The following is a 24,169-nucleotide window of genomic DNA, read 5'->3' as shown; positions in this document are numbered from 1 at the left end:
TCCCCAGACCCAGGAACATGGTGCTAGCTTGGCTAGGTGAATTATCCATCCTGTTCTGATTTCCATCCTCTGATGAAGCACTTGACAAATGAGCTGAAATTTTTATATACTCCTTCCTCCTCCCTTAGACCTTTCTTTTCTCCGGGTCCTCTATTGGTTTGCCAGTGTCACTCTTTCATCCCATTACTTAAGACACTCATCACACACTTTGCTTTCCTAATTCATCACATTAACTAATTCAACAATTTCTACTGATACTGCCTGCTAAATGAAAACTTTAAGTCTGTAATTATCCAGTATTGAGCACTTGAAATGCAGCTAACTGAATTGAGATGTGCTGTAAGTGGGAAATACAAACTGATTTCAAAAAGCATACCAAAAAGATAGAAAATATTCTCACTCATTTAATATTGAAATAATATTTTGAAGCACTGGGTTAAATAAAATATATTAGTATTTATGTATACGTAATTGTTTCTTTAGTGTGACCACTAAATTTATACTTACATATATGACTTATATGCTCATATGATATTTCCTTTTTTTTTTCTTGAAATGTATTTACATTCTTGGAAAAGTTACAGAGGGCTTAGAAATAGAGAGATTTTCCATCCACCAGCTCACCTCCTTTTTTTTTTTTTTGAATCATTTATTTTTATTGGAAAGGCAGATTTATAAAGAGAAAGAGAGTCAGAAAGATCTTCCACAAGTTCACTCCCCAAAAGGCTGCAATAACTGGGGCTGAGCCAATCCGAAGCCAGGAGCCAGGAGCTTCCTACGAGTTTCCCACATGGGTACAGGGTCCCAAGGCTTTGTGCCATCCTCTATTGCTTTTCCAAGCAACAGGCAGGGAGCTAGATGTGAAGTGGAACAGCCATGAAACAAACCAGCATCCGTATTGGATCACAACCCTTGCAAGACAAATATATGTAGCCAGTGAGCCATCTCCATGGACTATCCTCTGCTTTTCCCAGGTCAATGGAAGAGAGCAGGACTGAAAGTAGAATCGCTGGAATATGAACCTGTACCCGTTTGGGATGCTCATGTCGCAGGCAATGACTTTATCCTCTATGTTACAGTACTGGTTCCTCATATGATATTTCCCATTCTCTATTCTGTTCTGCCTTAGCCCCTTTTGTCTCTTGCCATTCTAAATGTCTGTTAATTGGCCTCCCTACATTCTAAGTCTCAAAGAATGATCTTTATGAAATGGACATTGGAAAATGTCACTTGCCTGTTCCTGCTGCCTTTCAGAGCCATCTAAAATCACAAAACCCAAGGTCCTGTGTGCTTTATTGAAAGGTTGTTTTGGTTATTTGACCTTGCCTACCTCTCAGCCTCATCTTTCACCTCTCTCTTCAGCTGTTCCTTCTGCCCACCCTGCAGTGTAAAACACATTGATCCTAAAATGCCTCTTTTCCCCTTACTGTACCATTCTGTTTCATTCATCTCTTCTTTTGTATTGCTGGTTCTTTATTACCTAGACAACTTTCTTACCCCTTCCCCTCCATTTTAGCTTTCAAAACTTCATATAGGTGATTAGATTCAATAGTTCTGGCTCCCATTGCCAGCTTCCAGTAGTTGCTAGGAGGTAGCAAATGATGGCTCAAGTAATTGGATTCCTGCCAGCTATATCAGAGATCTAGATTGACTTCCCCATCTCGAGCCAGCCTGATCCAGACACAGCCAGTGCAAGCATTTGGGGAATGAATGAGCAGATGGATGTGTGTTTGTGCTTTCTTTCAGTTCTATAACAACAACTTTCTCTGGGCTCCTCTCTTCTCCCACCCTTTATAATAGTTCTACCACTACTTTTTTTTTTTTAACTTCCACTGAGCCCTATGCAGTTTGAGAATAGAGACCATATATCCACTTCTGCTGTGGATAATACCAAGAACTGAGCAGATTTATTCATTTGGTAAATTTTTGTATTGTCTGTATTGCATTCAAATCATCTTATTAAAATTATTTATTTATATGTCTGCCTACTATGAATTCAATTATTTGAAGAAAAGAACTTAGGTTTGTTGATATGAACATCTAAATATTCCAGCAACTCAAGTAGTACCAGTCATATTTGGATATCAAATAAATGTGTTGTGTTAAATCAATTCAGGCTGAACCTTCTTTGCGGGTGAATGGCTGACTTGCAGATGCAATTATTCAGTTTCTGACCTGACCTGAAAGATATCTAGGGGTACACCCCTCTTTCTTTTTTATTTTTTAAGATTTTTTTTTTATTACAAAGTCAGATATACAGAGAGGAGGAGAGACAGATAGGAAGGTCTTCAGTCCGATGATTCACTCCCCAACTGAGTGCAAGGGCTGGTTCTGCACCGATCCAAAGCCGAGAACCAGGAACCTCCTCCGGGTCTCCCACGCAGGTGCAGGGTCTCAAAGCTTTGGGCCATCCTCTACTGCTTTCCCAGTCCACAAGCAGGGAGCTGGATGGGAAGTGGAGCTGCCGGGATCAGAACCGGCGCCCATATGGGATCCCAGAGCGTTCAAGGCTAGGACTTTAGCCGCTAGGCCACGCCGCCGGGCCCATACCCTCTTTCTTAAGATTTATTTGATTTGAAAAAGAATTGCAGAGAGACAAGAATGATCTTCCGTCTACTGGTTCCTTCCACAAATGGCTGCAACAGTCAGAGCTGAGCTGGTTCAAAGCCAGGAACTTCTTCCAGATCTCACATGTGAATGCAGGGGCCCAAGCATTTGGACCATCTTCCTCTGCTTTCCTAAGCGCATTAGCAGGAAGCTGGATCAGATGTGAAGCCGCCAGACTCCAACAGCCCTTATGGGAGACCAGCCCTGCAGGCAGCCAGCTGCTTTGCCTGTTATGCCTCTGTGCCAACCTTGAGATCCTTTTTAATATTTGCCCTTTGGGAATGTGTGCTGTTGTTGCTGTTTTTCAGCTTTGGGGTGTTGCTTTTCATCCTTTATAAATGTAGCAAACATGTTTATTGGAGGATTAAGTAAAACAATACCAAATGACCAAAAGTGAAAATCCCCTAATCCTACTTCCCAGAAGAAACTACTGACAGTTTTATATATACTTTTCAAGATTGTTTTTAACATGTATGTTCTTAATTATTTTACACAGGAGTTCCATAATTGAACATTCTGTTCTAAATTGTGTATTTCTCTTGATAGAGTTCATGTGATTCTCAAGTGTGATAACTATAAACAGATTTGGCTCATGTTCAATATTGTGACTTTTTCCTTTATGGGTAAAGTGCTGTGCCTGGTCTTCTGGTCATTCTTCTCACTGTCAACAGGGTGTCTCTTAGAGCAGAGGAAAAGTTATCATCCCCAGAGATTGAAGGCCATGGCTCTCAAAAAAGCACAAAGTGTTTTTTGAAACAGATCAAAAGACACCATAGCATACCTTTGTTTTCGTACTGAAAACAGGGTGAGATGGGTGCTGTGACACGGCACGTTAAGCTGCCCCTTGGGATCCTTGTGTCAAGTATCAGAGTGCCTGGGATGAATTTCTGTCTCCTCTTCCAATCCAGTTTCCTGCTAATTTCCTGATCATCTACATTCTAAGAGCGAACAGGTGATGGCTCAAGTACTTGGGTTCCTGCCACACACGAGGGAAACCCAGATGGAGTTCCTGGCTATTTGCTTCTGCCGTATCCAGCCCTGGTTGTTGTGTGAATTCAGGGAGTAGTAAGCCAGCATATAAGATGGATTTTTTTCTCTCTCTTTCTGGTCACTCTGCTTTTCAAATATATCCTGGGGCGGGAAGGCATGTTCTCCCCTACAATACAACCTGAAGTAACAATGGTACCCTTGGAAGAAACGCCATGCTTCTTCTATGGCTTCAATTATCGCCTACATATTGTAAGTACTGTTATATGTACTCTAGTTGAGAGCTATACTGTTAGCTTGAAATTCCAACAAAGTACTTGGTGGTTCCTACAGTATTCTTAAGAGAAATGGAGCAGTAGACTATTGAACTAGTTGTAATCAGAACTGTAGAGTGAAGGTCAGTGATAAGAAGGAACTGTTTTGAAAAGAACAGAGTTCAGGGCCCGGCGGTGTGGCCTAGCGGCTAAAATCCTTGCCTTGAATGCTCCGGGATCCCATATGGGCGCCGGTTCTGATCCCGGCAGCTCCACTTCCCATCCAGCTCCCTGCTTGTGGACTGGGAAAGCAGAAGAGGAAGGCCCAAAGCTTTGAGACCCTGCACCTGCGTGGGAGACCCGGAGGAGGTTCCTGGTTCTCGGCTTTGGATCGGTGCAGAACCAGTCCTTGCACTCAGTTGGGGAGTGAATCATCGGACTGAAGACCTTCCTATCTGTCTCTCCTCCTCTCTGTATATCTGACTTTCCAATAAATAATAAATAAATCTTTAAAAAAAAAAAAAAAGAACAGAGTTCAGAGTGATACAGGAGAGTTACCAAGAGCATGGTCTTGATGTTAGAATTATCTGGGTTTGAAAACTGCCTCTGCCATGTTCTGAGCAGTGACTTGCTTAACCTTGCTGGGTCTTAGTTTCCCCCTTTGTGAAAGGAGAGTAGCAGTGGGTGGCAATAATAGTAGCAAATTCATAGGCTCTCAAGGATTAAATGATCATGTATATAAAAATATTAACATTTAAACTACTCTTAATGCATCATAATGTCCCAGGCACTAACTAAAGGAGAAACAAAATGGACAATTCTTCTTTTTGGTGTATGTTACCTTTTTAATCTCTATGCCGCTCAGTCCGTCCAAGTCTCTGGAGAAGGCTCATGAAAACACGTGTTACACTCTGCATCTTGATTCCTGCTCTCACCCGTCTCCCTCAGATCACATCCCCATTAGTGCTTCCTGTCACTTCCAGTTCCTGTATCCTCTTTCTGCTAGGAAAAGCAGAAGTGAGGGACTTGTGGGGGTTTGGGGATTTCTAAAAGCTGTTTATAAGTCCTCATTATTATGTTAACTGTAGTTGTGTGAATAATATTTGCCAGGTCTTTTCTCTGGGAAACAAAAAGGAATTTCCCCATTAGACTTAACGTTTTAACCTTTAGAGAACAAGAATCGTTATGCTATGCGTGCAGAATACAAGAGTTATACAATTATCAGGGTCAATTTTAAGACAGAGACCCTCTGATTTTTTTTTCTTTCCTTCACATTTTGCATATGAGGAAACTTAGGTTCTTAATTTGCCCTATTGTAGCAAAGTACATTGTAAACCTTGCACTACTGTAGATGTAAACATAATGATTTTGCAGGGTTTGTACAAAAAGTAGAATACTAATAATTTCATGTGTTTTATAATAAAAAGCCTGTGTGTATATGTGCATGTGTGTGTGTAAAATGTATAATGTATAAAAAAATTAAATGTGAATGTGTAACATAAGGAGTAATTTAAAAACTAACACCTCTGTACCCAGCAGCTGATTTAGGAAGTTCCCTATGTGCCCTGTCTAAGCTCATCCCCAACTATTCACCCTAACCGTGCAACACAATTATATCTATATGTATATAATTTTTTAAGTTAAAAAAAGATTTATTTTATTTTTATCGCCAAGTCAGATATACAGAGAGGAGACAAGACAGAAAAATATCTTCCATCCCATGGTTCACTCCCCAAGTGACCACAATGGCTGGTGCTGTGCTGATCCAAAGCCAGGAGCAAGGAACTTCTGTGTCTCCCACGTGGGTGCAGCGTCCCAAGGCTTTGGACTATCCTTGACTGCTTTCCCAGTCCACAAACAGGGAGCTGGATGGGACCAGGGCTACCGGCATTAGAAGCAGCGCCCATATGGGATCCCAGCGTTCAAGGTGAGGACTTTAGCTGCTATGCCACTGCGCTGGGCCCATGACCAGCCTTTTTTCTGAAGGGAGACCCTTTTGAAGATATAAGACTTCAAGGTCATATGAACCCTAGGAAACAGGGGTTAGTCACAAAGCAGGGCATTTGTTGGAGCTGTAGTAAAGACCAGATAAATGACTTCCAACAGAAATGTGGCCAAACAGAATGGTCTCCTACCTCTAAATTCACCATGGCTTTTCTCCAGTGTTAGGAATACAACAAAACAAGAATTTATATGATAAATTCTTTTATCTGATTGATGTAGCAATAGCTTTGTGGAGAATATGAGAATCTTACCTTATGACTAAGACAAATCAAGAACAGGTTCACTTAGGCATTCTATGCTCAACTTGATATAATGAGATGATGGCATTGGGGTTCTTGGTGATGGCAGTCCCCAGTGTGGCTAGCTCTTGAGTCACTTTGCAGTCTGAACTCATTACCCTGGTGCCTGATACACAGCTGTTGTCCTCCTGGGAATTCCCATTGCTTCACTCTGTACTGGATCTCCTGTTTCCTGTCTTCTTTCTCAGGTTCACTTCTTTTGTGGAAAATTTTCCAGGAGTTTTTAAGGAAGCTAGATATGGGAGGTTAAATTTTTGAGAGCTTTCATGTCTGAAAATGTGCTTATAGTATTCTTATACAGAAGATAGTGTGGCTGAAATTTAAAGAAAATGATAATACATATTTCAGGATTCTGAAGATAGTACCTCATGCTTCCAGTGTTACTCTTGAAACTAAAAGCTCTCATTGCTGCTCTTTTGTATATGCTCTGCTTTATTCTCTCTGAAAGTTTTCAAAATCTTCTCCTTGTCTTTAGTGTTCTGGCAGTTTACCAGTGCTATGATTTGGTGTGGTCTACTTGCATCCATTGAGTTGGACTTCCAATGGGCTATTTTATTCGAGAAAATCATCTCTTGAGGTTGATGTGTTACACAGTATTAAGCCATCGACATCCTCACAAGCATCAGTTTTAGTCCCAGGGACTCCAATTCAGATCCAGCTCCCTGCTAATGCACCTAAGAAAGCAAAAGAAAATGGCCCATGGGCCACTGCTATCCACACAGGAGATGCAACTGTAGCTCTTGGCTCCTCTCTGATTCAATAGCTCTGCCTTTCAAACAAATACATCTAAAGAAAAGAAGGTGTGTTTTTCCTTTGGAAAGATGTTTATTATTTGTTTTATGATTGACTCCTTCCCCTTTGCTTTTTCTCTTTGTTCCCTCTCTGTGAACCCGAATCATGAACCTTCAGACTTCATCCTAACTTCAGCAGTAGTATGAACTGGCAAGATGAAGTAGTCAGGGAAACTTGAATTTAGAGCTAATATTCCATCATCTTTCACCCAGTTCTCTTTAGTTAAGTTACAAACCTCCATTCAGCCCCACTCTTTTGCTTCCATAGTCTTTTGATAATTTGGGTTGATTTTTAGGTATCTCTCTTCAGATCAGACTTCATCTGAGCTACAAAATTTGTTACCACTTGTGCATCGGCTTTCCTGTTTGAAAGATTCTGTTGCTATTGTCCTCCGAGTATTCTGGGTTGGCCATTTTAGAAAATCTGTTACAGTTTTAATGTAATTTCAAGTGGGGTTAAGATAAGTTGCATGAAAAAAAAAAAAAGATAAGTTGCAGGTCTTCAAATTGCCTTCTCAACCTTAAAGCTTGTATTCTACTCTCAACAAGTATTGACAGATGAAAATAAGAACATTAAGTCTGTAGTAATGCCCAAGGAAACTTGTTCCTGTTTATTTTATTCTTTCATTTCCTCCTCTTTTTTCATTTTTATTTTTTCATTGGAGGGGCATCATTGGGAAAGATATATAGGAGCAGTTAAGAACTCTAAGTTCACTAAAATAGGCAATATTGTTAAAAAAAAATAGCTAACATCTATTAAATACTTTCAATGTGCATTATATACATGTGGGTTATCTAAAAAGCTCCTCACAATAACCTAATTAGTACCTCCATTTTACCAACTTGAAACAAGGACAGAGTGGGGAAATACAACTTTCATAGGATTTTACAGCTTATCCACAGTAGAGTCAAACTTTGAACCTAGGCAACCTAACGCCAAAGCTTGTGCTCTTCATTACTGTATTATTAAATGGTAGATATTGATTACAAAGTCTCTGTTATGTGTCTGTTCATTTTATTTATTGTATAAGCCCTTCTACTGTAGGGCTATACAGTTACCTTGAAACATTAACTAGAAAACTTTTTTTTTTGTAGCCAAGTCTTCTATATATTTTGAACAGGCATAATCATTCCAGAAAATAAATTCAGTAACTATAGTATACAATTGTGTATAACTTTGTAGCAAAACCGAAAGCTATGCAAATTTGTGGAGTCAGAATATACAGAATGTTAAGCATCCAGAGACCCACTCATCATATTCTTTCTCTTCTAGTCTTATGGGCCTGAAAGTGTTCACATACTTTCCCAGAGTAAATAGATTATTCCATATACATGGCTGCATATTAAAAGAATTTACCTAGGAGCAACACCTTGACATAGCAAGTTAAGCATCCACTTACAGCACCAGCATCCCACATGAGCTTCAGTTCAAGTGTCAGCTGTTCTATTTGCAATCTAGATCCCTGCTAATGACCTGGAAAAGCAGCCGAAGATGGTCCAAGTGCTTGGACTCCTTCATCCACATGGGAGACCCAGAAGAAACTCCTGGCTCCTGGTTTCAGACTGACCCAGTTCCAGCTGTTATTGCCCTTTGGCAAGTGAACCGGAGAATGGAAGAGCTCTTTCCCCTTCTCCCTTTCCTTCTCTCTATGTAACTCTGCTTTTCAAATTAAAAATATATTTATACTTATAAATATATGTGTATATTTAAGAAAAGAAATTTAGTTGTTTTTATTTCTTTGAGAGAGAAACAGAGAGAACACATCCATCTGTTGGTTCACTTCCCAAGTGCCCACAGCAGCCAAAGCTATATCAGGCCAAAACCAGGAGCTAGGAATTCCATCTGGATCTTCTGGCAGGGATCTTAAGTACTTGAGCCATCACCCACTGGCTCCCTGGCTCCACATCAGCAGAATGTTAGATTGGAAGCAAAAACTGGAGCCTAAACACTTCAGTATGGCATGTGGGTGTCCCAAGCAGCAGCTTAACCACTGTTTCACAACACCCACTCCATAATAAGCCTTTTGAGAATGGAAATTCAAATGCATCAGAATAAATTAATCTTCCTGAAATCAATATTCAGTCTTTAAAATACCTATCCTTCCCTGCTGCATAGGATAATATAGATAGATAGATAGTAGATAAAGCAATCAAATAGAAATGCCTGTGAATATTTTCAGAGACATTGTACTCTGAATTAGGAGATGAATTTTCTGTCTTTTAGACAACTCTGTCTTTAAGCTGGCTGGGGAAATACATGTAGGCCAACAATTGAATTCTTTTCCGAAAGGCTGAATAGCTGTGTGGGTGCTCAAGGTATCAGTGAAGACAGTGGCAGGCAGGAAACACATCCTACACTTGACAGGATGTTCCCAAAGCAGGAAAGACATTTGTCTATTGACTAAGAACAAGATGAGATCATTGAAATCTCCCTAAAATACCAAAGACTGGCAACAAGGGATATAGGGCATGGTTGGTCTAATGTAAACCAATGCGTTCATCCATGAAGTCATAGTGAGGTGGTAGTATTTTGTGGCCATACATTCTTCCAAGAGTTTCAAAGAGCTCTGTAATGTGAGCCGATCACCTAATAGTTTTACATCTTCTGTGCATAAAGAAATGGATTAAGACTCCTGCTTAGTCCCAGCCCTGCCCCTGCCTGCTAGAACTGGAACGCTAGATGCAGAAAGCTTACAAGTCCTTGCATCCCCAGTGAAAGCCTCCCTCTCCCTCTTGGTCACAGCTCTGCTTCTTCACCAAAACACTGCCTTTTCTCTGTGTCCAATTCTCTCATTTTCATCAAGTGCTGGTGTCTCCTAAATGGTATATAGCTCTTGAACAGTTCCAACAAGACAAAATTATTTCTTAATCTTCCATTTAAAGGCAACCCTGTTCCTATCCCCACCCCTGCAGCAACAGGTGTCAAATGGCAAAAGGAAATTAAACAGATTATTAGCTAGTCTGCTGAGGGTGGGAGCATCATAGTAGAAAACTCCATTGCACCAGCTATGGCTTCTCTTTTTTGGGAGTGCAGGGGGCTGTTCATTTGCTTGGTTTTGTTTGTTTTTCCTGCCATGAACTTTGTAGAGAACACAGTTATTTACTCTTCTTACTTTCTCTGATCTGCCTTTGGCCTAAAGATACTGTAACTTGAAATTCAGCCAACTCCAAGAGGAAAACCCCTACTCAGGACCATTAGTCCCAGTCCAAGCTCCAAGTTACCATGTGGTTGTCGTTAGCAAAGCAATCTCACAATCCCAATTGGATGTGTATTTCCTGACTTCAGTCTCCAAAGCAACTGTGTAACTGATATCAGACATTGATATCACTTCACACTGAAACAATTTGCAGGCTACCTGTGGTTATTTTTTAAACATCTCTTTTTAAATTGAATTTCAAATGTCTATTTATAAGCAACCATAAATGTTCTCTTTTATATCAACATTCTATTTAAAACTCATATGCTGTCCTTCACAGCTCAGGTGGTGAATTACAGCAATGTGTGTGATGTGAAGGGGAGGCAGATCAAAGACTGGATCATGTTACCTCCTCATTGGTGTGCATACTTAGAGGAGTTTCTGTGAGATAAGTGGCATCTTTGAAAGCTCAGTCCTGTCAAATTCTTAACACCTTCCTCTTCACTCTATTCCATCCCAGTTTGCGCTAATAATAACTACTGGCCATTTACAGACAAGTCCCTGAAAGAGAGGAAAACTATTCCTGGGTTCAGGAATTTGTGAATTTTCTGTGGTTCCTGAAGAGCTATTTATACCCCTTCATTTTACACAAATAATAACATCAGAGAGCCCAGATGTGTTATTCCAGGTTTACTGGACTCCACTGAATAGAACTGGGGTCTGCTGCTAGTGAAGGCTAAGGTAAAACACAGCCTCTCCTCACCATTCTCTCACTGAATCATTAACAGGAGAGAAGTTGGGCAAAAGTCTTTCAGCACTGACACATGGCCGCCCTGCGTCCTCCTAACCAACTGGACCCTATTTGCTTCCTAAACTCATCCTTAAGGAGGACCTGTCACCAGAGAGAGCATGCCCAGAGACTCAGGTGGTTTTAAGATACTTTGTCTAAATCACCACGTAGGAATACCTTGAGTAAGTCCCTAATGTCCTTCTCCTTCACATTCCTTTTTAAGAAAGCACACTTCCCTCATTCATTACTATGATAAATGGTTGAAATTCTGAAAGGCTGCTTAATATTTACATTCAAAGAAAGTATATGTAAGTGAAACAGTTTTACATTTTACTAATGACCATGTGATAGATAATTTTCATAACACTGTTAAGGGTAGTGGAAGAGAAAAGGAAGTGTAGGGTCGGGCAGAGTCCATCCACATGGGGCAGCCTGGCTGGGGGTTTCCCCAGGTGGCCAGAGGAGTAAAAAGTGGCTGGGGTGCTCCATGGTCACCCTGTGACCCTCACCCTCTGATTACCCCAGAAGCAAAGAAACCTTGGAGGAAGTAGAGGAATTCCAAGGAGGGGAGTCTCAGCCCTTACCCAGAGAGCTGACCCAGTGAGCGAGAGGCCATCCCTCAACTTCTCTCAGGTTTCAACACCAAAATGTTAGGTTCAGGGGTGACTGGGAGAGAGGGAAAAGGAGGGGCTTTTAGTACAGGCAGAATTTTATTAGGGGAGAGAGTCTGGTGGCCTGCTCCCTAGTTGGAAACTGCTCAGGACCACTTCCGGCGGGGGTGTGACCACGTAAGAGAAATAGCCATTCAGGGCTTACAGCGCTGGGGTTTTATACATCTTAGGTGCAGATGATGGGAGAAGGCATCTTCGATTTGCGGCATGTGTGAGAAATACAGTATGGGGTGCTCATCACGTGAGTGCTGACCCTCTGCACAGAGACAAGGTCAGGGTGATTCGGCATTGCAAATTCCTGGATGGGAGTGTCCGCTTAACTTCGTCGGGGTGTTGGAGTCACTTCTGCTCTGCCCAAGCTAGCAGGAAGCTTAGTCACAGGTGGGAGCAATTCCCTCTGCACATTTCATCAAAAGCTAGCAACAAATCAATAGGACTTTGAAGTTCCCAACTCAGGACACAATCCCTAACTGCGGAGTCTATACTGACATAACTTTAGAATGATATCTGCAGTCACTAATATTTAACAGAGTAACATTGGATGCAGATGTTTCAGTATGATTGTACCTTCTGTAGAAAGTACCTTTTAATTAAATATTAACACAGAACAAGAAAGTCAGTCATGATCCTCACTGGCTGTCTTCTATTTGCTGTGTATCACTTTGCAGTCAGGCTGCGGAGCTGACTTCAGCTGCCTCTAACCACACCCGGGGTTTACCCTGTCCAGCTGTCTGTACTTGTCTGCAGTCACACAGTTCCCACACCAGCCATATCTCATCTGTGCCTTTGCCCTCAAGCCTCCTCCCCCACTCCCTCTACCATCCCTCTGCCTATGATTCACCTGCTGCTGTTCCACACACAACACAGACAGTACCAGGAGGAACAGCACACTCACACACCCCGGATTTTGTGCGCACCAACCACACAATCCAACTTTCCTATGTTCAAATCCTTTCTCATCCTACTTCCATTTCAGTCAGAAGAGGTGTGTTTCCCACCTGTTCTCTAGCTTTTATCTTCTCCTGCTTTCTCAAGAACCATCTTTCCAAAAAGTATCCCTTCTTTCAGCCTCTGCTTTGCTACAGGTTTTTTTTTCCTGATAAAAATATGGATAGTCTAAAGTCTCTTCTTTGCTTTAAAACACATATTATTGGAACCAGCACTGTGGCTTAGTGTGTTAGCATGCTGCCTGCAGTGCCTGCATCCCAAATGGGTGCCAGTTCAAGTCCCAGCTGCTCCACTCCCAATCCAACTTCTTACTAATGTACCCAGGAAAGCATCAGAACACAGCTCAAATCCTCAATACCCTTTACCCAGGGGAGAGATGCAGAAGAAACTCTTGGCTCCTGGCTTTGGCCTGGCTAAGCCTCAACCCTTCCAGCCATTTGGGAAGTGAATCAATAGATGGAAAATTCCTTTCTCTCCCACTCTCTGTATAACTCTGCCTTTCAAATAAATTTTTAAAACCTACTCAAAGTCAACATACCAAGATCAGTCACATTGTGATTTACTAATAATGAATTACCTGAAAAAGAAAATCAGGAACACAATCCCATTCCTAATAGCTAATCCTGTGCATGCAACACCAGCATCCCATGTGGGTGTTGGTTCATGTCCCATCTGCTCCACTTCTGATCCAGAGCCCTACTTATGGCCTGTCAAGGCAGTAGACGATGGCTCATATCCCTATGCCCCTGCATGCACGTGGGAGACACAGAAGAAGCTCCTGGCTTCAGATCAGCTCAGCTGTGGCCTCTGTGACCTATTGGGGAAGAAATCAGCAGATGGAAGATCTTTATCTGTCTCTCCCATCTCTCTGTAAAATCTTCCTTTCAAATAAATAAAAATTTTTTAAAGGTTTATTTATCTTTATTGGAAAGTCAGATTTAGAGAGAGAAGGAGAGACAGAGAGAAAGATTTTTCCATCTGCTGGTTCACTCCCAAAGTAGCTGCAATGGGTGGAGCTGAGCCAATCCAAAGCCAGGATCCAGGAGCTTCTTCCAGGTCTCCCACATGGGTGCAGGATCATCAGCTGCTTTCCCAGACCACAAGCAGGGAGCTGGAAAGGAAGTGGAGCAGCTGGGATACAAACTGGTATCTATATGGGATCCCAATGCAAGCAAGGCAAGGACTTTAGCCACTAGGCTACTTCACTGAGCCTCCTAGGAATAAATTTAACCAAAGAGGTGAACGATATCTATAATGAAAACTGTGTGTGATGAAGAAGTTGAAGAGTACATAAAGAAATGGAATTGCATGCTGGGGCTGTTGACTGATGACTGTTGACTGATATATTTTTTGGTCCATTTCATTTAAAAAGCAGGAAGAGAGAAGAGAGAGACAGAAACAGAAATCTTGTATCTGCTGGTTCACTCCCTAAATGCCCGTAATAACAGGATGTGGGGAGAAAGGTACCCTCCTTCACTGCTGGTGGGAGTGTAGGCTAATACAACCACTGTGGAGAGTGCTTGGAAAATTGCAAATAAACCTGCCATATGGCCCAGCTATCCTATTCCTAGAAATATACCCAATAGAAGTGAAATCTGCATGTGAGAAGGGGTTCTGTAATTCTATATTAGTAGCAGCAGCACAATTTACAGCAGCAAAGACATGGAAACAATCCAGATGTGTGTCCAAGGAAGAGTGGTTAAAGAAACTGTGGTACATCTACTCCATGGAATATTATTCAGCTGTTAAGAAGAATGAAATTATTATTTTTACAAACAGGTGGTCCCAACTACAGACCATTATGCTCAGTGAAATGAGTCAATCACAAAAAAAAAAATACCATATTTTCTCTTATATAAGGAAACCAACATGGAAAATGTAACTCCAATAGTCCAATCCATTCTGTTTTTTGATTGATTGTTTGCTTTTCTGGCTGTATCCCATGAGTTTTGATGTTTTTTATTTCAGTTTCGTTCATTCCAAATAATCTCTTTTCTCTAGTCAAATGTATCATGGGCTCATGAATTATACCAAGGCATCATTCCCTGCACCCCAAAAAAAGAAACTCAATTCAGTAGCGAAACACACATGCACACACACAAACGCATAATCCAGTAAAAATGGGCATTAGATCTAAACAGACATTTCTCAAAAGGAAACGTATAAGTGACCAACAGATACGTGAGAAATGTTCAACATTGCTAATCATTAGGGAAATGCAAATCAAATGCAAATCAAAACCACAATGAACTATCACCTCACTTCAGTTAGATGGGCTGCTACTTTAAAAAAAAAGTGCCAGTGGAATGTGAAGAAAAAGACCCCTTGTACTCTTGGTAGGAAGGCAAATTAGTACAGCCATTGTGGGAAATGGTATGAAAGTTCCTCAAAAACTGAAAAATAGGAGTGAGCATTTGGCACAGTGGTTCAGATGTCATTTGAAACACTATCCCATGTCAACGTACCAGGTCTAGTCCCAGCACCTGTGGTTCTGATTCACTCTCCTAGTATATCCTGGTAGGCAAAAGATGGATCAAGTGCTTGGGTCCCTACCAGCCATGTGAGAGACCTAGAAAGTTCCAGGTTCCTGGCTTTGGCCTGTCTAGCCCTCACTGTTCCAGGCATATGGAGTTGGAGAATGAATCAAAAATGGAAGATTTTCCTATCTCTGTCTCTATTTCTCTGTCACTCTGCCTTTCAAATTGAAGAAAAATAGCTTTTAAAAATATGGTTCAGGGCCCGGCGTGGTGGCGCAAGTGGTTAAAGGTCCTCGCCTTGCACGCCCGGGATCCCATATGGGTGCCGGTTCTAATCCCGGCAGCCCCGCTTCCCTTCCAGCTCCCTGCCTGTGGCCTGGGAAAGCAGTCGAGGACGGCCCAAAGCCTTGGGAACCTGCACCCGCGTGGGAGACCCAGAAGAGGCTCCTGGCTTCGGATCGGCATAGTATTGGCCCGTTGCGTTCACTTGGGGAGTGAATCATCGGACGGAGGATTTTTTTGGGGGGGGGGGGGGGGGGGGGGGGGGGGGGGGGGGGGGGGGGGGGGGGGGGGGGGGGGGGGGGGGGGGGCTCAACCTCACACCGACCTGCTCCTGACTTTGTATAGCAATAAACTGTACCAAACAATGCATTTTTCAAACAGTGAGGGGGCGGGGGCGGCATTGGGGGGTTGGCGGGGCGTTTCACTTGGGGAGTGAATCATCGGACGGAGGATCTTCCTCTCTGTCTCTTCTCTCTGTATGTCTGACTTTGTAATAAAATAAATAAATCTTTTTAAAAATTTTTTTAAAAAATAAATATAATAAGCAGGATTCAGAGTTATACTTAATTGTACTTAGTGTTTAGTTGTACCTAGTGGGAAGGATAAGAAGTACGCGTACTCCACATCACTGCTAGAAGAGAACACTCAGCCACCAGATGGCGCCCCTGAGTAGATCAAGCTGAAGCCTTATTGAGCTTGCTTGAGCTCCAATAAGCCATTCAACTAAACCAGGGTATAGCTGTGAATTGTGTTTTTCTTTAAACCGTGGTTTTCCAATTGCATCGGAACTCAAGCAAATGGTTTCTAAAAGTGTTTCTGTTTGGTTTTTTAATGTGTCTTTACAAAACCTTTGTGATGATTCATATGGAAATAAAAGCAGTTACCGTTACTATTCATCAACAGAAATTGCCATTTTCTATCTGGGCTTATTGAAAACAATCTGTACTCTCAGCACAGCTTTAAAAAATTAATGTTATATATGCATCCTGAAAAAAAATTAAATTTGCAGTGTCTTTAGGCTACTTTAATTTCTGAATCAAACTTCCTTAGTATAAATGTTTACTTTTATACCAGCCCCACTTAATTGTTTATAAAATTGTATAAATATATATAATAAAAAATAGTAAATCCATATTGAAAATCCTTAGAGAATGAGTTAAGTTTGTTCTTTCATCTTCTAGTTTACATTTTTCATGCTTAGTATGAGCTGTTTTTATCCTGGGTAAAAATACATTTTGGATATATCCTTTAGCAGTCAGAAAGTATTAATTAACTGTTTGATATATGAAGAGCCAACATATTTATTTTCCCAGACTTGATAGTTAAGTAAGAAAAATTATTAGGTATCCTCTCACTAAAGGCAGGGACTATAATCTTAAAATTTTGCAGACTATGATAACTGCCATATATACCTTACACCATAGAGAGGCCTACAAAATAGGAGTTGAATTAATACTGTGTAAATACTGCACACCAACCGATTACGCCACTGAAGCTCCGTATTGAATAAATGCTGAAGCCACTGTTTCTGCCTTTGAAGAAAAGAGCTGTGTTTGCTCATTGTAAAGCTAACTTAGGCCATCACACTGATAGAAGTCTTTTCTGTTTGAATATTAGCTGTTATACATATGCAAATCTAGAAATAATTAGAGATAATCAAACTATGGTTCCTAAAATAGATTAGTTATAGAATAAGGTGCATAAAACACAATACAAATCCCAAAACATTAAGCAATAATATTAAAATATCCAACCCTTGCTAATTAAATGTTTTAAGAGAATCTACATGTGTGTTAGATATTATACGTGTTAATATGATGTCTCACAGCTGACCTAGTAGGTGATTGAATTTTGATGTAAAAATTTGAAATGATACGCTAAAAGTCTGGATGGAGAGAAATTTTGAGGAAGAAGAAACTGGTCAAAAGCAACACCCGGAGTAGTTACTTGGCCTAGTGGTTATCATACGCAAGTTCCACTGCGGAGTACTTGGATCCTGATTTCTGCTTCTCACCAATGCAGACCTTTGTAGGCACTGGTGGTAGTGCAAGTACTTGAATCCTGGACAACCTATGGGAAACCTTGATTGTGTTTCACACTTCTGGTTCTGGTCCTGGCCCACCCCTGTCCACTGCAGGCACATGGGGAGTGAACCAGTGATGTGAGCTTTCTTGTCTTTCTATCTCTCAAATAAATAAAAAATAAGTTAGCCTTTTTAATCAAGACCCCCAAAAATGAAGGGGTTTTTCCTCAAAAGTTTTTTTGTTTTGTTTTGTTTCTGGTTATTTTTCATTATTGTTTTTGGGGTTTTTTTGAAAAACAGTTAAAAAGAGAGCGAGCTGCTTCTGTCTACTGATCTACTCTCCATATGCCTGCAACTGCTGGGGCCGAACCAGACAAAAGCTGGGAGCAGAGAATTCTCACACATAGATGGCAAGGACTCAGCCATTTAAACCATCAGCTGCTGCCTCCCACCATGTGCATTATTAGCAGGAAGATAAATTCCAAGTTGAACCAGGATTCAGACAAAGCAATAAAGTGTGGATATCCCAAACAACCCTGACACCCTCTTAAAAGGAGGTTGTGTGTTCAGAGCGGGAGGGGATCTCAGGGTGGTACAGGAGGATAAGAGGGTGTCTGTATCCTAGTCCCGGAGATTCCGGGAGGCCTCCCAAGTGCTTTCACCATAGAGGCAATGGATACTTCATCGAGGATTGTCAGTGTGGACACCAAGAACCGTATCCTGACTGCATAGGAGATCACAGGGAATATGAATGCCCTTGGAGGCTGAGAACTCTAAAGTCAGTCATTTTCCTATTGGACTTCCCACACGGGATGGTAGCAGCCCCAAACCCTCTCACAGGGTCTGGGGACATCGGAACTACAGCCAGGAACCCCAGGTGGTACTCAGAGATAAAAGGGTTGTAAATTTCTTTCTGGACTCAGTAGAGGAGCTTTCTCTGGTCCTTGTTTAGTTCCAGCCTTGGCTCCCAGACCTCTCTTACACTGACCATCAGCATTGCTTGTGAGCCCCAAAATTAGTTCAGATAGACAGAGACTAATAAAGGCCAGCTAGTTGATAATCACGCAGCTTGTACCTTACTGATCAGGCTTCCCATCTGGACTTTCAGATACACAGAGAAAGACATAAATGTAGATATAGAAGGTCTGGAACAGCCAGGGAAAAGGCCAACTAGCCTATAATCACTCAACCTGTACTTACTGGTCAGGCTCTGTGTTTGTTTCTCCTGGACTTTACTAGGTAGGATGTAGAGTTAAATACTTCCTCACTCACTGGCTTGTTGGAGATTTCCCTGCTCACCTGCCTAAAACTTTTCTATTCTTCAATTGTTAAAATGCAAAGTTCTGTAAAACCATGCTTGATCACTGTATACTGCAAAGTTTAAATTGTGGCTTAGTTTTCTCTCCAAAAAACTATCAGTTTATGACTGTTAGTGCTAAACAAGATGTAACTACATAGAAACTTTGATGTTAAATTTGTACTCAGCTGTCATATATATATATGATGGATGTTAATGTTAAAAGAGAGAGAGAGAGGGGGAAATACTGCCAAAAAAAAGAGAAAAGATACAATAATCCTGAACCGTTAAAAAAAAAAGTGTGAGTATCCTAAAAGGTGTCTTCTTAAACACTCAGTCAAATGTGTGCTGCTTCAGCAGTTACTGTCTTGTAGTTTTTTTGTGAGACCAGAAATGCCTACAAATTTAATAATGTTTAATATTTCTGGTGCAGTATTAACTTAAATTGTAACTTAATAGCTTTGACTTAGTATCAATTAGTTGAATAAGTTATACATGAAATTTTTCCTATTGAATTTTTTTCTTAAGGAAGATTAAATGTAGTCAGGCTCACCCAATTGCTTGATTTGCTGAAAATCCAAGTCTAGACCCTGAAGGAGTTCATGTGCACACAAGGAAGGAGGATAATGGTTTGCAAGTAGGCCAGAGGATGGAAATGAGTATATCTTTGGGGGGGAACAAAAGGATTTTAAAAAGAGTAGAAGATGGGCCCGGTGCGGTGGCACAAGTGCTTAAGGTCCTCGCCTTGCACGCCCGGAATCCCATATGGGTGCTGGTTCTAATCCCGGCAGCCCCGCTTCCCTTCCAGCTCCCTGCCTGTGGCCCGGGGAAGCAGTCGAGGACCGCCCAAAAGCTTTGGGATCCTGCACCCACGTGGGAGACCTGGAAGAGTCTCCTGGCTTCGGATCGGCATAGTATCGGCCGTTGCGCTCACTTGGGGAGTGAATCGTCGGACGGAAGATCTTCCTCTCTGTCTCTCCTCTCTGTATATCCGCCTTTCCAATAAAAAAAAATAATAAAAATAAATCTTTAAAAAAAATTTTAAAGAGTAGAAGATGTAGCAGTAAAAAATCATAATGTGGCAAAGTACATTATAAGGTCACAACTCCAACCATTGACAAATTTTAAAACAAAGGAGAACTTAGCAGAATAAAACATATAAATATACCAATTAAACTGTTTTGGTTGGGCCTGGCACGGTAGCCTAGCAGCTAAGGTCCTCACCTTGCACGTGTCAGGATCTCATATGAGCACCAATTCTAATCCTAGAGGCCCCACTTCCCATCCAGCTCCCTGCTTGTGGCCTGGGAAAGCAGTGGAGGACGGCCCAAAGCCTTGGGACCCGGTACCCATATGGGAGACTCAGAGGAGGCTCCTGACTCCTGGCTTTAGATTGGCTCAGCTCCGGCCATTGCAGCTACTTGGGGAGTGAATCAATAGACAGAGATCTTCCTCTCTATCTTTCCTCCTCTCTATATATCTGAGTTTCCAGTAAAAATAAAATAAACCTTTTAAGAAATTGCTTTGGTTGAAGCAGTTTAGGAGTATATAGGAACAAATCTCTTTTGAGCTCCTCATTGGTCCTAAAAAAAAAGAGGTTTTGAAATGACTGACCTATCATTCCATGCTTGAAAAACTGCGTTTCAGAGTAGTATGACCAGTAAGCAGATGTTGTGTGTTAATTCATTACAGGGAAGCGTTCTCTTCAGGCTCTCAAAGTTGAAATATCTTTGAAGACTATTTTCTTACCCCCTTCCAGAAAAGTGGAACCAGCTAGAACAATCACTGCAGTTATTTGACTCTCTTTCTTTGACTCTCTTGGGTGTTGATTTGTGTTTTTTAGCTTTTGGATGTAGTCTCCCAACTAAGCAAGCAGAATATGCAATTGCTGGTCCTGGGCCGGAAGCACATGCTAACACAGCATTCCCGGTGGAGAAAGGATGAGATGGAAAAAATACAGAAGCAAGCCAGCTGTTTTTTTGCTGACAATATGTAAGTACTAGTAGTACCAGGTGAATTTCAGTACACTCCAGTCACCTACCTAGGAGCTGCCTACTTTTTGTTGTTGTTGTTGTTATTAACATTATATTATGTGATACAGTTTTATAAGCACTGGGGATTCCCCCCACCCCTCCCACACCCCTCCTCCCATAGTGGATTGCTCCACCTTGCTGCATAACTGCGGATCAAGTTCAGTTGGAGCTGCCTACTTTGACATTTTTTATCATATGTGTATGTATTATACTCAACTGTAATCATTGACTTTTTATTATGACAGAAAATAGCCGGGAGAAGCTACTTATGAAGGAAAGAGGTTTATTTTATTCTTTTAAAGATATTTTTTGTACATTTGAAAGGCAGAGTGACAGAGAGAGAACTTCCATCTGTTACTTCCCTCTCCAAATGCCTGTAACAGCCAGGTTAGGCACAGCTGAAGTGAAGATCCAAGAACTCCTTCCTGGTATCATGGTGGCAGAGGCCCAAGTACTTGGGCCAGCTTATGCTGCTTTCCCACTCGTGTTTACAACAAGCTAAATTGGAAAGGGAACAGCACCATCTTGAACTAGCACCCCAGTATGGGAGGCCAGCACTGCATAGGCGCTTAACCCACCATGCCACAGCATTGAAGGCCAAGAGGTTTATTAAAATTGGAATTTTGAAAGTTCATGATCCAAGATCAGGCAGCTCCACAAGTTCAGTGTCTGATTACCATGTTCTTGCAAGCACAGTCCCAAGGCGGCACATTGCATGACATAGGGAGTGCGTATAAAGCCACTATTATTGTGTCAAGAGGGCTCTGTCCTAGTAAGTTAAACCAGTTTTTAGAAACACTTGCTAGTTTATTTGAAAGTAGAGTTACAGAGAAAAAGAGGGAAAGACAAAGAGAGATCTTCCATCTACTAGTTTACCCCCCAGTGGCTACAGTGGGTCCTGGAACTCCTCCCAGGTCTTCCACATGGGTGCAAGGCTCTAAGGACTTGGACCATCTTCTGCTGTTTTCTCAGGCACATAGCAGGGAGCAGAGCAGAAGTGGAGTAGCCAAGACAGGAACCAGCCACAATGTGGGATGCCAATGTTATAGATGGCAGCATAACACTGATCTCTAATCTAATCTAGCCACTTCCTGCAAGTCCCCACCTCCATGCATCATAATGGGGTTACATTTCTGCCCTCTGGGTACAATTAGCATAAAGCTTTGGGTTCCAGGCTTTCAACCAATAATAGGCCTTTGAGGTACACTCAAACTAATATCCAAAGCATAGCATTAACTTCGTGTTTTTCTTCAATAAATCAGAGTTCCAGAGAGAGAGGGGAGAGGGAGTAAAAGAGTGAGATCTGCCCACGAATTCACTCCTCAAATGGCTACCCTGTCCAGGGCTGGGTCAGGCTGAAACCAGGAGCCAGGAGCCAGGAATTTTCTCCTAGTCTTTTACTTGGGTACAGGGGACCAAGTACCCAGGCCATCTTCTGTTGCTTTCTCACATACATCAACAGGGAGCTGGATTCTAAGTGAACCAGCCAGAAATCAAACCAGCAGCCATATGGGGTGCTGGCATCACAGGCCATGGCTTTACTCACAACACAGCCCTGGAGCCTCAACATATTTATTTATTTATTTATTTATTTATTTATTTATTTATTTATTTTAAATTTTTATTGGGAAGTCAGATATACAGAGAGTAGGAGAGACAGAGTAGATTTTCTGTCCACTGATTCACTCTCCAATTGGCCGCAACAGCTTGTGCTGAGCTAATCTGAAGCCAGGAACCAGGAGCTTCTTCCATGTCTCCCACATGGATGCAGGTCCCAAGGTTTTGGGCTGTGCTTTCCCAGGCCACAGGCAGAGAACTGGATGGGACCGGGGCTGCCGGGACACAAAGTGGCACCCATGTGGGATCTCAGAGCAGGCAAGATGAAGACTTCAGCCACTAGACTACTGCACCAGGCCCCTCAACCTCATTTTTATTTTATTATTATTTTTTTAATAATGATTACATGGTTGATCAGGGTGGGAAGGATTGAGGTTTAGGGAAAATTGGGTGAATTCATTGCTTCCAAATTTACTATTTTTTCTTGTTATTCCTTGGGGAAGGAAAGAAACAAAGGGGGAAACCACTTATGACTTTCCACACATCCCAGTACCAGGGATCAGGAACCACCACCTCATATCAGCTCAGAGTCTCAATGTGTACATACTACGAGGGTTCTGTCCAAGTGGTTTGGATAGTTCTGAAATGCTGCCGATTTCACCAATCCAGGGATGATGTCACCCTCCCAGTGTCCATTGGCTCCATTCACCAAGATTTTTTGCTGTCATCATTTGTTTGGGTTTGTTGTTCAGTTAGTTCTGCTCTGCTACAGCACCAAATATGTTGCCATATTCTCCTTTTACAACAAGGCCTGTGTCCACTGCTCCACCTTTTTCATTAAGTTTGACATGTTCTTGCAGATGAGTCCTAGTTGCTGGACCAGGTGTCCTAAACATCACCGGATCCCCCATCCCTGGGGCTCACGAACCTGACATCCACCTAGTATGAGGGCCCCAGGACCCAGGACAGGAGACCCAAGCCGCACAGGTCCCCCACCCCTGAGGCTTGTGAACCCAGCACTCAGCTAGTAGTTAGACCCTGGAACCAGGGCCAGGAGACCTAAGTCCTGCCAACCTCCCCCCACCCCCAAGGTTCACAAAACCAACAGGAGGAGCTCAGGAACTCATCCCCCACCACACAGGTGGACCCCATGATCTGAGCCAAGCTACCCGAGCCCTGTCAGATACCCCATCCCTGGGTCTCATGTACCTGGGCCCAAGCTGGCATGACTCACCTCAGCTCAGCATCTGTAGTCATATTGTGCAGCCTGGCCTAGTCTTGCCTGCCCCCTCTTCCAGCTCCTGTTGGTGGGTGCTGCAGCCTGTCCCATCCCAGCCCAGCCTGATTGCTGTCCAGGTCCTAATGTGAACTGGCTGGTGTTGCAGTCCGATCTGGCTCCTCCTGCCTCCTTCCCTGGTTCTTGGATCTGCCAGTGGGTGTTATGTGCTGGCCCAGACTGGTCTGTCCCCAGACCTGCCCCACATGTATGCCAGCGGGTACTTTGATCTGGCATGGTCTGGGCTGCTCCTTGCCTTGCTTCTTGCACTCACCTGCAGGGACTGAGTCCCAGTGAAGGAGTTTCCCAAGCTCCTCCATCAAGTCTCCTCTCAGTGGCAGTTCCCGTGCACACTAATGGGCTGTTGGCCCAGGTTGACTTTGTCCACCTCCTGTCCTGACAAGAACAGTGGTCTTGTTCAACCAGCCACACCCATTCTGGTTCTTGTTGTTGGTTGTTGTAGCCCGGCGCTAGCTGGTCCGTGCCCAGACACATAGCTTAGAAGGAGTCAAGACCTAGTCTGGCCTGTTCTACACCCAAACTGGCTCTCATGTGTACTAGTGAGGGCTGGAGTCAAGCCAGTCTGTCACTCCACTGTCCCAGTGCACTGCCCGCACTGGTGCGGTCTATAACCAGGTACAGCCACTTCTGCTGCCCTCAGTCCTACTCTCATTCTCACCAGTGGGAGCCCCAACCCAGCTGGGGCACCCCCCATCTAACTTCCCAGAAAGGCCTG

At 42.5% G+C, this 24,169-nt stretch overlaps 1 protein-coding gene across 2 annotated transcripts in view; it reads left to right on the top strand.

Annotated features, from left to right (window-relative positions):
- Positions 1–24,169, top strand: part of LOC121148873 (protein only RNase P catalytic subunit) — a 137,496-nt gene that overhangs the window by 106,889 nt on the left and 6,438 nt on the right. For both annotated transcript variants that reach the window (XM_040969219.1, XM_040969220.1), the window contains exon 6: positions 20,411–20,559. In XM_040969219.1, coding sequence (XP_040825153.1) covers positions 20,411–20,559 — 149 coding nt within the window. The remainder of the gene's footprint in view (positions 1–20,410; positions 20,560–24,169) is intronic.

Source organism: Ochotona curzoniae, unplaced genomic scaffold (assembly GCF_017591425.1).
Source record: "Ochotona curzoniae isolate NIBS_2020 unplaced genomic scaffold, NIBS_Ocur_1.0 scaffold_4701, whole genome shotgun sequence".
In the NCBI taxonomy this organism is placed as follows: Eukaryota; Metazoa; Chordata; class Mammalia; order Lagomorpha; family Ochotonidae; genus Ochotona; species Ochotona curzoniae.
This window is presented reverse-complemented; position numbering and strand designations above follow the sequence as displayed.